Raw genomic sequence first — 17,271 nt, 5'->3', positions numbered from 1 at the left:
TCAAATGTGATCCTGCAAACAGTTAATTTATGTTTTCCATTCAAATAATCCTACTAAATTGAGCATAAAGCAATTATACCAAGCATTTGCAGGGTAGGGTTTGGTGGTATTCTGAGATGCCAGGATTTAGGTTGTCCATCAGTTGGTTGCATATGCCCTGTCTTTAGTGCAATAGTTGCAGTTTCCTAATTTGAATTATTTTATTCTTCTGTCTCCTTTAACAATTTCTTTGCTTGATGCATCTCTTAATGCCACCTAGGTACTGTCTACGCTTTATCTTTCTATGTGAATGGATTTTTTTTTTAACTGTTGACTTTCAACCTTTCACTTGTTTATCGTCAAATTTTAAAATACACTCAACAATTCCACTTCTTGTTCAATGAATGCATTTTTAAGTGTTGCAATTTTCCATTTTATTTTTTCACATTTCTTCTCCATTCCTTCTTTATTACCACTGCCAAGTTAAATATCTTTATTTTATTTGTCTCACTCACCTTTTTCTCCATCGTTCACTTCCTTTTTTTCTGGACTCTCCATCTGAAGAGCGACTCATATATGGCAATAAAAAAGGTACAGACCAGACAGAGTAGGAATGTTTTGAAATATGACTTCATAGAACCTGGCAGTATAAGTATTAATGCAGAAAATACCTTTCTGTTGAGACATACGTAGCATTTTATTATTATTACCCATTTTAATGGGATGTTTATAAAGGCTTGTGTATTTTGTTATCGGAAGTCATATTCCAAGACATCTGTCTTTCTGTGCATGAATTTTTTTCCTCCTTTCTTCCATTCCTTTTTTTGTAGAATTTCATTCTTTACCTATTTCTAAAATTTTATCTTTGGTCCTGCATGTGTAGGGAGCATTCAGTTGTCTGTCTTGCTCTTTAATAATTTTATCGTGAGCTTTTTTAAAGATTGTGCATGGAATGTGTTTATACAATGTTCCAAAACCTGGTTTGTATAGTAGTTTTAGTTTCCTTCAACTGAGATGTCAAAAAGGTACTTTTTAATTGTATGTGCAATTTTGAAGACAGCTGGGTACAAAATGTAAAAAGAAGCCTACTAACTTCAATTCATGGCCTATCGCCTGTTTTTCAGAAATTCCAGGGTAGATAATTCTGTGCAGAAAAATTCTTCTGACCATCACTTACCTAATAATCCATTTGTTCTCTGTATAAATTTGTCACTTCCAGAGAATATTTCTAATACTTGGGAATGCATTAGATTATACAGATGTTTCCAAAGGTTATGTGAATTCTTTGGAACATAATAGTATGAGCGTTTCAGAATTTGTTTCTTGTGTAGGCACTGGGAATGGAGAATGGGAGAGTTCTCTGTCATATGTCCTCTAATTTAGGGTGTAACCAAGACACTCTTCTGCAAGCAGATGCCACCTTACTGTCTCTTCTCTGAACTAACCAGGATTCAGTGGCCACATTAGTGCAGTGCTACAGTCTGGAGTAATATGTTTGGCCTTTTGGCTTGGCTGCATTGCTTCTGGAGGGCTGTGGCAATGAAAGATCATGTTTAAAACAAACAAACAAACAAAAAACAATGAAAAAAAACCAAAAACCAAGCAAACACCAAAACTACCCAAAACCGGCCTTTTTCCTTTTAAGGCACAGGGACCTTCCAGAGTTGAGATACAGGCACTAGCACTGCCTGAAATCTTTTCAGCCTGCATGTTACAGCTCTGCAGCAGTGTAGCCCTCAAATAGGTGTAGGTAGGAGGAAAATTGAGGGACTTGGAGGGATTGATGATTGATAAAGGGATAAAGATTGATGGTCCCTCATTTAGCCCTAACCCTTTCAAAAACTCTGAGAGAGTCCCCTTCTCATTCTAGATCCTCAAGCTGTTATTTAATAGTGGTCAAAGAGAGAAAGTAAAAACTTCTAGAACTTTAAAAATTAAAAGTTAAAATTTAAAATAAATTATTTTCTGTAAAAATTGAATGTTTCAGCCTATCCTATTCAAATGGTTTTCCTGAGCTTTCAGGTTTTGGTTTTGTTGTTTGTTTTTTTCTTTTTTAATTTGGTGTCTGCAGTTCATTAAAGTTGTTCCTTTGTCTAAAAAAGCTTTACTCAGTAGTTCCTGGCTTTTTCATTTTGTTTAAATGGATTGGTAGATATTTGTCATACCCTGAGATACCTTCATTATGTTCATACAAAGGTTGTCTCTTGCTCCCTTTTTTCTTTGTCACTACTATACATTTTCCTTCTTGTGTGATTTTGTTGTGGTGGTTGTTTGCCCCTATATGCCCTATCTTTTGTATTTTATTCGGTTTGGTGTTCAGGGTGGGAAGTCTACCCACTCTTGTGCAACAGAAGGCCTTGCGTTGTTGCAGCTGTGGTCTGAAAAGGGTGACTCTGTTGTGCTAGAGTGTATGTACTCTCATGTGAAAGCTAAATACTAGTGAGCAGGGATGAAAAAAGGCTTCTTCCACAGCTGCCTTTTTTGAATGCGAGTAGACAAATTTGTGGATATGCAGCTTTCCTCTGCCCACTTCTGTGATTCTCTCTCCTACGTTCTTGCAAATTAGTTTGGCAATTTTTTAATGAGTACCTTTCTCCCAGGGTTGAAGAACAATGATATATGGAAGATCTGGAATACCTAACAGAGCTGTCTGAGTTTGTTCACTTTTGGTCCCCCGTGGTTGAATTCAAAGTATGACTGAGTTACTCTTACCTTGGTGTGATTAATACTCTCCTTCCCCAATGGCTGAGGAGAAGTAAGGATTTTAGTTTTGATATTTCCTCATCTGCCTTTACTGTTTTAGTGGAATTGAGGAGTGAGTAAAAGGGAAGGAGGATGAGGGGACAGATGACTTCTATAGATTGAAACAAACCAGCAACACCTAGTGTTGGAGAAAGGAGCTTCCATTTTTATAATGTCAAGGCAGGCAAAGGCAGCTCTCCTTTCCAATCGCAAGCCTCCTTTCAGAGTTTTGTCTTCACTTTTACCTATCACAAATGGTATCTCTGCTCTGTGGAATATGCAGTATTTACTCCAGATCTTTGGTATTTGTAATTTCTGCAAATGATGCAAACGTAAGGTGATACAGAACATAGAATTAGGTGGTAAGGGAGGTAACAGTGCAATTCTTTGGCATTTTATTTTGTGGGGGTTTTGTGGGTGTGTGTTTTGGGGAGTTGACATAAAAACCAGCAAACAAACTACTGTTTTCTCTCAGACAGCTGTGTAAGAATTAGCAACAAATCTTTATTTTTTGTGGCGCTGTTATCTCTTTGGCTTCTGTATTGGGCTGCATGCCTACATCTTGACATACACAGATGTCAGTGAAGAATTTCAAGTGTAAAATTTAGGCAAATGAGTTATGATAGTTACTACACTGTAGTGGTGGTAAGTTAGATGCTTGCTAGCTTTAGCAAATCACTGTGAACATTCTAAACTTTTTTGTGTGTGTTTCGTGGACACAGAGGTGATGGTGGATTTGATGGCACTCTGAAGCCATGATTTTATAACTTTGTGTCCTTAAGTGTTTGGGTACTGGCCTCCTGTGAAAAGTACTGAACTTAAACAGTTGTGTTGAATTCGATGCACTTTAAAACGGTGGCCCTGTAAATACTCATGAGCTTGAGACTCTCTCTTATTCCATTGAAAGTAGGTACAGCTGCCGCACGGAAAGAAATAATCAGAAACAAAATTCGTGCAATTGGCAAGATGGCAAGAGTCTTCTCTGTTCTCAGGTACTTGCATGACTTCTGCATTCCTAAAACCCCTCTCATTATGTACATTAGGAAAACATATCTCTGTTCCAGGATAATGGATGCCAAACATTTTTCAGGGAGATCATTGTGCATCAGAATCTTGTTTGGCATATTGATGCACCCCATTGATGTTGGTATTTTTGGTTAAAGAATATTTTTAAGTTATTTTTGAGACATGTTTCAGGAAATTAGAGAACATGATCTTTAGTTTACAAGTTATTTGTCCAGCTGTTAACTACAAGTGTTGGAAAAACAATACCAAAGTAGAGATATTGAAATCAAGGGTGTAATGGAAGAGGTCAGGACTGGCTGGGAAAATTTCTGTCATTCTGCCACTACCAGACAGTTGAGGACTAGGGGGTTTTTGTTTCGGGTTTTTGTTTGTTTGTTTTCAGCTTTTAAGAAATAACATTTTCTTGTACTTGTCCAGATCTAGAGATTTCACGATCACATTTACCCAAAATGTATCGTTTTCCACAGACCATAATTGCTCAAATAGGGATAATTTTTTAAAGTTGGTATTTCCTGAAGCATAGACACTTTGAACAAAATTGTGGATTGTTTTATGGCACTGAGATATGTTCAGTACCTCATGAGGCATTCAGTGCTAATTTCAAAGCTAATGAGCCTGCATGTGGATAATTACTCAGAATTTGGTTCAGAAGTAATCAATGTTTATAACTCCTAAGCAGAGGAAAGACTGGTATGGAATAGCAATATTTTCCCCTTTCTAGTTGTTTGAATTTGAATTTATCTTCAGTCTTGACATGCATAAAGCACAGCAAAAATAGGCTCTCCCTCTCCCATTCCTTATTTTACTTTATACAAGTTTTCATGAGCGGATGTTTAAGGGTTTGTAACTGTTTTTTCTCACACCAGGGAGGAGAGTGAAAGTGTGCTGACACTCAAGGGTTTGACTCCCACTGGAATGTTACCTAGTGGAGTGTTGGCTGGAGGACGACAGACCCTGCAAAGTGGTAATGATGTTATGCAACTTGCTGTGCCTCAGATGGACTGGGGCACATCTCACTCTTTTGCTAACACTACACATAATGCATGCAGGGAATTTCTTATGCTTTTCAGTTCTTGTCTTAGCGGCTGATATAAGCATAGTGTTATGTGTTAATCAGGCAATGTGAAATGGATACTTAACCAGGGTATAAAACTAAAAGCAAATTAGTTCAGTGGTGTCAGGCCACATTTTTCAGACTTTGAGCTTCCTTAGTTTACAATTTTTCAGGTGGCGCAGATGCCTGAAGTGGGGTGACTTTATAGATCTGGTACTGAGGCATTTGATCATTACAGATACAAAAATGGCAATGTAATTTTGCATCATTACTTGTCTGCTTTCCATTAAAATGGCTTTATTATAGATGTGTTAGTATTTTCATTGACAATGTCAAATACTTGTTGATATTAATATTAACAAACAGCTACAGGCTGCAGAGTTCCATATTACACTCCATTGATAGATTGAAATGTGCTACGTTTTGTACCCTGGTAATTAATGCCAAAGTTTGTTCTCTATGTTGTTTGTCAAATGTTCTATGTATAATTGACCTCCCTGAATTGTCCTTGTAACATGCTGTTTCCTTCCTCTGCAGATGTAGCTGCTTTCTTAGATCTGTCTGTCTCTCTCTAGGTATAGATGTATGTCTGTATAAGTGTTAAAATTAAACCACTATCCCAGACACTTGTCTGTCTCTTGATGTAGAAGCAATGTTGTAGCACCTTGTTTTTGAGGTTTGCTGCATTTGCTGCTGCACATTGTCTGTGCATTTTGAACAATAATGTACTTGAAAAATATTCAGTAATTGTTATAAAATCAGTTGAGAATAAAGGGATTGACTTTAAAACTTGTAAATAAATCAAAATAAAAGGGTGTTATTAAGTGTGCATATATTTTTTTGCATGAAAATAAAAAGAACTCTATACAAAATATACCTGTAATCTGGCTCATTGAATATTTTGTAAAAGGTTTTTCTTCTTTTTTTAGTTTGTTAAATCATTGGATCATATTTTTCACAAGGCCCATAAGTGATTAACTAGGCTTAGGGAGAATACTATGAGATTGTACCAAATGTATTAAAAGAATGAAGTCCAGGTTTCTGTTCACAATGGTGGATAACTAAAATATACCAGTCTGAAACTGGACTTCATATCAGCAGCACTCTTAACATAAATTATTCAAAGACTTTTTATTGGCCTTCTTCAGGCTTTAATAGAAAGTATAAAACTGCTGTAGGGGACCACTGAATTGTATAACTATTGAAAGATTGTGATATGTGAATACCACTTCTTACACAATCTATTTTCCAAGAGTAGCTGCTTTTCTCATTTTGTGATTTAGGCTGTTTATTTGAATTTTTAAAATTTTCTGTGTAGATTTTTTTAAAGCCTTTCACTACATTTTCTATTAAACTATCAAAGCTGTTTTATAATAGCTTTGAAACATGAATGTCACATTTTAAGTCATTTTTCAGTGGACATATAATGTCTGCAAGTAAGTTTATATGTCCAGTGTATGTATGTGATTGTTTTGTGAATGTCTATAACAAGAAATGGTGTATGTTTCCTAATCCATCCAACTATTCCAAAAGCATATGTTCTAGTTTTAATTTTCATTGTTTAATAAGATACTTTATTATGTTTAAAAAAATGAGTCTGCATTCCTCTCACTCATTTAACAGATTTTTATCCACGTTGCATTACAAATATCAGAGAGGATCAAACTGACTAGAAAATTTTTTTAACATAAGACTTTCTACCATTACTGAAAATGTGGGACATTTGGAAAGTATGCAAAATGCATTTTGGATTTTTGTGGGTGTGGTTTTTTTTTTTTTGACTAGAACTTTTCATGGCAATATTCCTTGATGCACTACATTAATATACCTCATTTGTTTTAGTCATGTTGATTGTTCAAAATAACTCATGCCAACTGTTAGTTCTCCTTACATTGCAGTAACTTCTTTTTACTGATAAGAATTTTATTGTTTCAGTCTTCAACAAGTAGAAGTTTTCAAATTACTATGCTGAACTGCAAAGCTGGAAGTAAACCAAAAATAAAATAAAACTTACTGATTGACACTTCCTAAACCATCGTAATATTAGTGAATTCATATTCTTGGCAAAAATATGGTCACTGATAGTATAGTAGCATTTCTTACTACAATTATTTAATTACTTTTTGAAGTATATTGTACTATGTTGATCAATATACTATCAATAATTTAAACTAGTCTAGATTTGAGAAAATAAAATAACATAATATTCATTGTAGTATTTTTTTATTCTATTCTTTTGTTTGCTTGAAAATTCACAAAATTGACCGATATGTCATGGGTTTTCCAGTTTTCAGTCATACGAGTGCTCATTTTTCAATGGCACATTGAGAAAAGGTCTAGTTGTGCTGGTTACTATTAAATCTATAAGAAGCTTTGAAAGCTATAAGAAATTGGAGTGTATATCTACATTTCTCTAGAGAGCTGGGCTGAAATTTTTTTATCAGGGCAAATATATATATACATATATATATGTAAGTCACCATTAAGGCAATGCATATGCAATTTTTGCATATATGCCTATTATAATTCTTAATGTCAGTAACATATTCTGTACTAGACCTTAACAAATACCACTACTGTTTCAGGAATTTGTTCAGCCACACCTGCTGTCTTTGGTGGGATACTGGCCACTCTCGGAGGAGAGAAGCTTGTTGGCATTGACATAATGCAGAGTAGGGCACCAAACGCGTTAGTCAGTCTAATATGACTGCTTTATGGGCAATGCTTGAACAGATTCTTACTGCAAAACAGAGCGGTCTGAGGGTGAAATACAAATTCTAACTGCAGTGAAAGGGTTAAACACAAGTCAGTTAAAAAAGATAATTTTGGAAAAAAGTGCAAAACTACATCCTATGGAAGAAGTCAATATATGATTTTTTTTTTCCCCAGAAATATATGGATATATTTTTGAAAAATGAATCGTAGGTTATTTTTAGATAGCTTTAATGTACTAGGATAAAAATAGACTTTGGGAAATCGTGGCCTTTGTATGTTTCTAAATTTTTTTTTTGAATGGAGATCTATGGTTTTTATTATTCATGTTGCTTGCATACATAATAGCTGAAATATTAAAGACCATATGAAGTACTGTTCTTTAAAGTAGCATTTCCTAGTGACTTATTCTGTGAACTGAATCCAACAAAATTGTTTTCCAAATTGAGTCAACGTCTGTTAAAAAAAAACCTCAAACACCTAAAGCCTTATTCAGCAGCATACTAAACACAAGCCTAAATTAAAAACTGTAAATACTTCCATGGAAATCAGCTGAACTAGCCAAATACTTCTTATCTTTCATTGCTGCCTTTGCTTTAGTCAGAGGGGCACTAAGAGCGTTTTTTGGTTTTATGTTGAAAGTTGGCAAGGCTTTTGCATCAGATCTGTCCCCTAAGTAAAGCAGGGGGAGAGCTGGAATTGAGGATGGAAATGCCATTGAACCCTCTTGCTTAAAATGTGCTCTAAAGTCGAGAATTTTCTGAGCAAAGACTTCAGGATTACCTGTTACGGTAGTATGATCCAGTATTTATTTGAGGTTTATCAGGGTTTACAAAGAATATAGTTTTAATTTAGATGTACCTGCAAAAGAGAATCCAACAAAATTATTTTCCAAATTGAGTCTTTACAGTGTGGGTTTTTTTAAGTGCTTGTATTTTCCAGTCAGTTTGTTCTTTTATGTCAAGTTGAAAATTATCTTTTTCTTAACTGTGATGTATATTCCAAGATCTCTTTGGAATAATAGTACTACAAGTAGAATGAACTAGGAGTAAACTTTGAAATTTGTATTTATGACCAAGCTACATAATTTACAGAGATAAATCAGTATTCGTGATCTTTTCAGGAAAAGATTGAAAACAAAGACTTCACAGGTAACAGGAAATGGTGGAAAGAGGTGGTTTTTTTACATAGTTTTGTATTTGTATGGCAAATTGATTATAGTATGAAAGTATGTATTTGCTGACTTTCTAAAATAATTCTTAAACTAATTTATTTTTACAATTTGAGAAAGTTTCTTTCCCTTAACGTAAACATAAATAACCATCCATTCAAGTGGCTCTTTGATTTAATTCTGGGATTGCCCTCATCTCTGTAGATTTAAGTGCAGGATTTTTTTTTTTTTTTGGTACTGTGGAATGTGCAGTATGTAAAAGTTAAAATGCTGCATTACCCTTAAGTATTGCACATTATCTTAGTAGCACTTAATGCAAGTATCTAAATTTTTTTTTTTTTTAGAGTATCTCAGTGGAAATTAAAATTTTATGCAAGAGTGAGGTTAAGGCATAGTGTAGGCAATTGATACATAACAACTTAGTGTAGGCATAGTGTAGGGAATTGAAATGTGTCTGGTTTTTGTTGGATGGGAGGTGAGAAGTAATAAACTTAACTTGCTTTAAAGAATTCTATTCTGATCTAATGCCATATTTTCTTACATAGCTAGTTTCCCCAACATTTGCTTGAATACTGTTATGATTTTTGTTGTTAACAATATGTATCAAGCACTACACAAGTAGGTTTACCACTATGTATGCTATTTGTTGTTAATATTTCTGAAATTATGGTATTAGAGGCATGGCAGGTAGTAGAGGAGGTAAAAAGTTGTTATCATTATTGAAACATAGCTACAGTTTAGGTCATAGTTACAAAGTGGTTTCTTTAGCAAGTCTGCCCTAATAGAAAGTCATTCTGATTTTGATAGCCTAATAACCTTATGTTAAAGCTTTGACTTCTAGAACTAAAACAATTGGGAAAGATCTTACACCTAAGAAATTACAGCAGATGTCATGGTTATTTAGTTCTAAAAACAACTAGTAAGCTAGATTTTTTTCACATTCACATTAATTCACCCACCAAGACTATGTTAAATCCAGACCTCTTCCTGCTGTAGACTTTGCTGTTGATTCAACTAAACAATTTACAAGACTTTGTAAATATGACTTGCTAGATTTGTCTTTTATGGTTTACATGTCACGGTTCAGCTCTAGAGGTGCCCATTTTAGCTTAAAATATGGTGAGAAATTGAAGTACTAGTTGAACTTCAGGGAGTTAAACATAAAAATAATTTCTTATTAATAGAACACTGCTAGTGTTATTTTTATAGCGTCCTTCCTGGTAATTTAATGAAGCTCATTAATGCATTTTAATCTTCAGAAATAGTAGTCTCAGATAGATTCTTAGTATTTTTTTAAAGCATACCACAACTTTAACATCAGTTGAAATTTTCTGTTGCTGTCTTACAAAAAAAAAAAAACAAAGCCCGAAGAACTTACAGAAATGTGCAGTTAATAACATCAGATAATTAGTGTTGCTTTGATATACTTTTAGTTGATAAATTATATTAGTTAAAATTTAGGAGAAGTTTCACTTAAACTTAAAAACAACCCCCAAAACCTTAATTATCATTTTAACTAATTGTAATCTAATCTGGCGTAGCATACTATATTAAATTGATCATTGCCTTTTCTGCTATGCGATATTACACTCTTCATCTTTCTCATTCATTTTGCATGCATCTGCTCACTTCTGTACAGCCACTGTAGAGGCAATTGAGGCTGAAAAAGGTATGATCAGAGTCTTTGCCATTGGCAGAGATCTGTGGTGTCTGGGAGGGAATTCAAAAGTACTCTGTGTGGGTGTGTTTTACTTTCAACTTGCACAAGCAGAGATGAATCAACTGCATTGATTCATCCCTCTTACATGTAACATTCATTTCTGGCTTTAGGATGATTATCTTTAATATTTTAGGGAAATTCTTGGGGTTTTTTTGGTCTTTTTTTGTTCTTTTTTACAAAATATGCAGTAGGTTTTTGTATAATAGCATGTTGTGATACGTGGTGTTGTCTTGAAGTCCTTAAAAATGGTAGTGGTTTTTTTTCTGCATTCAACTGCAAGGTTTTGTTTGATTGCGGGGGGGGTTATATGTGGAAGGGGGGTTGTTTATGCATGCCTTTTCTCATAAAATCTATTTTAATGGCTTTGAACATATTTTTTTTAAACTTTCCGTAACACATCTGGTAGTGCAAGATGTATAAATGTGATGTTTTTTTCTATAGATTTTGAACATAATTTGTTGACCAAATTTATTTCCAGTATATATGCCAGCCTGCCAGTACGAGGCATATTAAATTCCATGGACTGTCAGTGCTTCTGTGCTAAATAAGTTGTATTTACATCCTTTGCTAGTGGTACTGAGCAAAATGCCATCCAATTATTTGGTGTTCAGAGTATTCAACGTCAGATTGTTGTCTTTTCAGAGATACTTTAATTTCCTCTTGCTCAATATTCAATGAAGTGAATGCCAAACAGCGTAGCAGCTGAGAGAGCTACCTTCGGGGTTTTTCAGATTTGGTCGCAAAGCACCATTTAATGACTGTATTCTTTGTTTTTTAATTAAGGAAGTCAGATCTCCAAAAATATAAACAAGTGCCATATTCTGTTCTCACACACACGTGCAAGAGGTCCCATTGTTGTGAGTGGAAAGCTGTACTTAAATATCCAAAGAATTGTTTCATCCCAAAGACTTCAGTCTTACTATGTTGTCAACCATTTTCAGGTCTAAATTCAACTACAGACCTCATTCATTAAAATAATCAGTAGCAAAATAATACTTATTTTCTATACTTACTTTAAATACATTTGTATTTAAATAATACCATTCTTTAACCACAGTGCTAACTCGGTGACTGTGGTTGCGTCCATTTCCATCATCCACATGGTTAGCACAGAACGTGAACCACATCCCGCAGTTTTGCCTGCATGAAAACTGCAGGATCGGGCCATCGATGCGTATGCAGGGTGTAAATCTACTATCACTTTTGTAACCCGTTGCTGCTTTACCTCCGCTGCGTTTGCTGTGCTGCTTAGATCTTACTGACATTCCACCGAAGAGAAGGGGGATGTTAAGATAAGCCTGATGCACTGGGCAGCAAAAGCAGTCGGTGTTGATAGCTGGCCACGCCAGGGATACGCGGAAGCAATCAAGTGGGCTTAAACCCCTTGATTCCTACTTGCAGAATATTTGCCATACTTTGTTCTTTTTGTTACAAACTGAAATCATGATTGCCGTTGACCGTTTCAGGAAAGCAGGTTAGAGAAGCTTTTACTAATACAGATGCAGAGCCATAAGTTTCTTTGGCTGATTTCTTACCTGTTTTTAAACAACATTTGTTAGAAAAAGTATATGCTTTCAACTTATTTTTCCATTACTGACATATCAAATTTGCATTTTGTTAAGCAATACGAGGATTCTCTCCGCAACATAAAATCTGCAGTTTTGAAGAAGCAAAAGGTTTGGATAGGATCAATGAGAGAATGCCACCAAGAAAGGATGCTCTTCAGCAAGATGGTATTAATACTATAAACACAACAAATGCCAATGGAAACAATGGAACTGGCAACAACAATGCACAGTGACCACGTCAGCTTCTGGTTTACTCACTCATGTCTTGCCTGAGAATTCCTAGATTACTGCTTTTTGATGTGACAACAGACGAAACAGCCAGGGGGGTCGCTTGAAGTGACTACTTAATAGCAGGTGGAAAACCATCTGACTTGATCCCGCTGAAGACAGACCATCATGCTTTTGAGACAACAGCCCCTCTCTTTACGTGGTGACCCGACCTCCTGGGAGCGTGCCTCACCTATTTACACAAAGTCCATCACTGGCTGCTGAAGCTTCAGAAGAGATCTGGGGAAAGAATCGGGCTGTTATCACTAAAGCACATCTAGACTAGCATCTTACGCTTATTGTTGTCGACACTTTTAAGTTTACAAATGGGATTTTTTTTTCAGTAGAGGGAGGTTGGTTGGTTGGTTGGTTGGTTTTTTTTAAATCAGACTTTCAAATACAACCCTAAGAGCTAACTATTTATTAATGGACATCGGTTTCATGAAATGTCTTTAAAACGATAGATTAGAATGGTCTTAAAATATCTGAGGCTGCAAAAACTGTATTTTAAATAGACAGAAAAAATGCCAAAAAAAAAAAATCTCAGTCGGTCATTCTGTAAAACGCTGACCTCAGGTTTACTCCTTAGATGTTGCTAATTCTATATTGTATTCACTGTATTTTTTAGTTACAGCTTATCAGAAGATTTCTATGTAGGAATGTTTATTACTTGAACACAGATTTAAAAAAAATATTTAATTTAGAAACTTTTTTGCCCAGCTTTTTCAAGACTCTTCCCCACCTTGAATTTTAAAAAGATTATTATATATACTAATTTTAAAAGTAAGAAAAATATGGAAGTGTTAATTTTAAGGTACTTTTAATTGAACTTTGTACATTGTTTAAGTAAATTTTGATTCATATCAAGTCTGTAAAGCTTGGCATTGTATTTTGTGCATGCATGTTTTCATTTTGCAAATATTTAATATATAGACCTATGATGTACATCTATAGGTTACCTAGATGTTATGGGTACTTTTAGTTTATTGTGAGTATTACGGTTGCATAAATAGCTAATAATCACTGGGCTGAATAGCTGCAAGCTTTTTATTATTTTTAAATCTGTAAAGGAAACTGAAACTGTATCGGACATACTTTTTGTTTAGGCAAAGCAGCGCATAAGCAATTGCTCTGTTCAACTGCTAAGGCATTAGTGAAAGTGTAAACTTGAGACTGCATGTATTTTGGTATCTACAGGACTGCTTGGTTAAAATAAAAATTGAAGCCCTGTGCTAATTTGTTCACAAATAATGGACTGTACTGATTGCCACTGTACTTTGTTATATATTTTGACATTTGCTACATGTCCTTCTCATCCCCTGGAACACAACTTGAAACTTATGTCACTAGAGTTCATCTCCCCCTTTTTTTTTTTTTTTTGTTTGCCATGAAGTACAATCTGTACATACCCCTAAGTTGGAAATTTTATGCATGTTCTGAACTATTCAAGTATTTTATAAACAGTAGCACACAATAAATTTTGTGCATGGGCTGCGGCTCCTATCATTGTGTATTGGTTTTATTTGGCATACATAGGTCTAATCTGACCTTGAAAATTGTTTAGAAATACTCTTCAAATTTTAAGCTGTTGAAAAAACTAGCCTAAAAGGTCAGATCAAACTTGCAGAGAACTGGTTTAATGTAAATGCTATTTAATTTAACTGTTATTGCTGCTTCTTTTTTTGCTTTTGAGTTCTCTCTCTTAAATAAAATACCTAGATATTTTCTGTCTGCTAAACTGGACATCCATTGTTGGTTTGTACGAGCTTGTAAGAGCAGCGTTAGTTGACTCCAGAAAGGCTGTCAAATATAGCTACGCTTTGTGTGTTGGTTTGAACTAAGCGTTCAAGACACTAGTGTGTTTTGGGGCTGCTTTTTGGGCAGAGGGGGAGGACTGACTGCTTTGACAGCCAATTTGATAGCTGATTTAGTCTTTCTGGTATAATCTTTTTAAAGTAAGGACAAGCTGCTGACCAGGATGAGAATTAAGATAAATAATAAGCACACTAAAAATAATAAACACGCTATTGCTAATGGAGTTTTAATGTTTGATTTTACTTTATTGCAGATGTGTTCTAACTGGAAACTCTTCTCAAAGTTTGAGTGCAGAAGATCAAGTTAAAAAATGGTAAGTTTGGGTTTTTGGTGGGTTTTTTTGTTTGTTTGGTTGGTTTTTTAAATCAAGCACCCCCATACTAGTGAGCTGTATAGTCTATGTATGATGTCGTATTAGAGCAGAACGAACACGTGATGAATGTGGTGGTCCCTTCCCCCTTGTAAGTGCTAGTGGAAAATTTCTCAACCTCACAAGACAGTATTTTTCATGGTTTGATACTCAGATCTTAGCTGTGATTAGTATTCTGACTAGCTGGGGTTGTGTATGTGGAGAAAATACAGATTCAATCTTTGTCTGGAAAGACCGCAGTGTAATTGGAGAGAACTGGTTCTGATACATGTGTGGCAGTGAAGTGCCCAGCTGCAATGATGCTTGCTTCCTTGAGGATTCCCTTGCAATATCCGTTGTCTGTAGTAGTTTTGCAGATATGAAGGCAGATCTGCAGTAAAGGAAAATTTCTTGGGCAGTTGTTGTTCACCTGATTTCTCTTCTCAGGCTGTCTGTCTCCTGTCGCCCTTTAAGCAAGTAGTCAGGTAACAGGATTATGTCCATGGGTTTTGTTTGGAAAGTAGGTACTCATTTTTTACTGCTGTCTTTCTGAAAGGTGGGGTCTGGAGCTGTCTCTAATTGTTGCATTGTTGCGGAGAAGAAATCGTATCGTCCCTCACAGAAAACTGTAAGTAGTTTGTATTGCTTGTTTTCTGCTTTCAGTGTGTTTTGGGGGGGAAGTCTGTGTGTTCTTAGTCTGTTCTTGGGTAGGGAGGGGAGAAGGCTTGGAAATAGCTCTGTCAGCCAGGACACAGGTAGCAAAAGCTATGAGAGGCGCGGTTGGTTCCTGGTTTGAGTTGGAGCTTTCCTGCCCTGCCCTGGGCTCAGCGGACACCGTGTGGGTCCCAGGGAGTTAGGCCACTTCTTCCCTGAACTGCCGGATCAAACCATCATCTGTGGTGCTCTTATCTGCAGCGAGGAGGAGTATTCAAAGGTGGGCTGGGAGCTCTGACTGTTCTGAGAAGAGTAAATGCGTTTTAGTCAAACTGAGAAGCAAAAGTACCGAACGTGCTCGAGTAAGGTTTCTGGGGGCTTACTTTAAAGCTGGGTCTTGTGCTGTCGAGAAACTTGCTGCCACCTGGTGAGCCAAACGGGGAAGACCAGCCTAGTTCACAGAGCCTACCTATATTCAGCTTAACGGCAAACACACAACGTCTCCACCCGGAATTATTTGTAGTGTTAAACAACAGCTTTCCTTTCAAAGCTTATTAAATTCCAGTTGTGAAAGGGATATTGAATTGTGTGAGTATCTATCGAATCGTGAAGATTGGCCTCTGTAGCAAAAGGACAAACGGTTGGGATTGGGGCTGGTTTTCTCTTAGAAAGAGGTAGGTCCCTTCTGGTTTGAGTCTGAACACTTTTTGAGAGGAACAGCCTTGTAAACAGCTTTCTTTTTTCTAACATTTAATTGAAACCCCATTATGTTAGTTACATAGAAGAATAAGGCTTTTTCAGGGGCAGGATTCACAGTATCTGTTCATTCTTTCCTTGCCTATTTTTCGCTACAATTTCACTATCAATCATTCAATTCTTATTACCCGTTTAACAATTCTTTGTTACTAGTGTGTACTGACAATAACTTTTTGCCATAAAACAGATGGATGTCATTAGGACATAGAACCCCATTCATCTGTTCATTTTCTGGTAGTAGTAGTAGCATGTATGAGCCAGACTTAATCGATGTTCTGCTTTGAATGACAAATGAAATGGTGGGGATTTTTTTAGTCACGTAAAAAGATACAGATGCACTAATATGCTTTAATTATTAAATGCTAAGCTTCACTTGTAAGGAAGTTTGCTCAACAGCAAAGAAACAAGAACCAAAGCTTATGAGAATCTTGTTCAAGCTTGGAAAGCTATTGACAGCTATATATCTCTATCCGTCTGTCTGTCTGTCTCAGTGGATACTTGCATCAAGGATGACCAAAGTAATGCAGAGTGGAATGTCTTTTAGTCTCCCCAAGTCAACTTCCATCTGTTGTTTGTATTTGAAATAATTAATTTTATTCTGACCCGGGAATTTTAGACTGAACTGTATTTCTAAGTTTAATATCAGAAAAAGTTTATAGTCTAAAGTCAGATTTAGGTTGCAGAACATTGATGTAAGTGAAATACTTAAGCTTTTTTGGTACGGTAAACTTGGTATCTGTTACTGTTTTGCAAAAACCTTTATGTACGTGCTCTGTAAGAGTGAAAGGTTTGCCATATTAGAATCAACTCTACCAGCCCTAGCCATTTTTGTTTGAGGGGTAATAGAAATAGGGGTTTGCTGTTTGTGTGAGGGTGTCCTATAACACAACCATTATTTGTTAAAGCATTGCTTGGAAATGTTAGGAAACACATTGCTAGCTGGACTTGAAGCTTCTGTTAAGTTTATGGCTGGGGACAGATTCGCTGTGGCTTTCTAAAAAACCAAATGTGCTATTCAAAGCTGTTCTTTTTATTTAAAAAGAATACATCTTTTTAAAGATCTAGCAGAGTCTAGCAGTTGCTCCTTGCTTTGTTAGGACTGTAGTGTCCTAACTCAGCTGAACCTTTGAACTTGAGGTGCTTATCTGCTACATGGACAGGCAACCACAGTTAAGAAGGAAGACAAGCAGTATTGCTGTCTAGCTGGAGATAATTAAATTACTGTATAAAAGCTGGCTTTAAAACAAAGAAACATCTTTTTATTTAAAAAGAACAAGATGTTTCCTTTGAAAACATCCACATAGTCATTTATATTGTCTAGGTCACACTCGCTTTCAGTTTGGATTTACACATGTGCTGTAGCGTTAGCATTTAGATACTGGCTTTTTTCATTGCTCAGCCATTTGCTGTATAACCCACTCCTTTACACAGAGATACTTCAAAATTAGATCTGAGATG

General features: G+C 35.8%; 1 protein-coding gene across 6 annotated transcripts in view; it reads left to right on the top strand.

Moving 5' to 3' along the window:
• The window catches only part of PPP3CB (protein phosphatase 3 catalytic subunit beta), a 57,985-nt gene that overhangs the window by 37,045 nt on the left and 3,669 nt on the right, over nucleotides 1–17,271 (top strand). For 2 of the 6 annotated variants that reach the window (XM_075505088.1, XM_075505083.1), the window contains exons 11-15: nucleotides 3,629–3,713; nucleotides 4,614–4,711; nucleotides 10,324–10,353; nucleotides 12,027–14,367; nucleotides 14,960–15,031. In XM_075505088.1, the coding sequence (XP_075361203.1) occupies nucleotides 3,629–3,713; nucleotides 4,614–4,711; nucleotides 10,324–10,353; nucleotides 12,027–12,205 (392 nt within the window). In that variant the 3' untranslated portion in view covers nucleotides 12,206–14,367; nucleotides 14,960–15,031. Of the gene's footprint in view, nucleotides 1–3,628; nucleotides 3,714–4,613; nucleotides 4,712–8,636; nucleotides 8,665–10,323; nucleotides 10,354–12,026; nucleotides 14,368–14,959; nucleotides 15,032–17,271 lie in introns of those variants that run through there. The other 4 variants (XM_075505084.1, XM_075505087.1, XM_075505086.1 and 1 more) reach the window with 4 other exon arrangements.

This window comes from Mycteria americana, chromosome 6 (assembly GCF_035582795.1).
Source record: "Mycteria americana isolate JAX WOST 10 ecotype Jacksonville Zoo and Gardens chromosome 6, USCA_MyAme_1.0, whole genome shotgun sequence".
NCBI lineage: Eukaryota > Metazoa > Chordata > Aves > Ciconiiformes > Ciconiidae > Mycteria > Mycteria americana.
The sequence above is the reverse complement of the archived record's forward strand: the minus strand, read 5'-3'. Positions and strand labels throughout refer to the sequence as shown.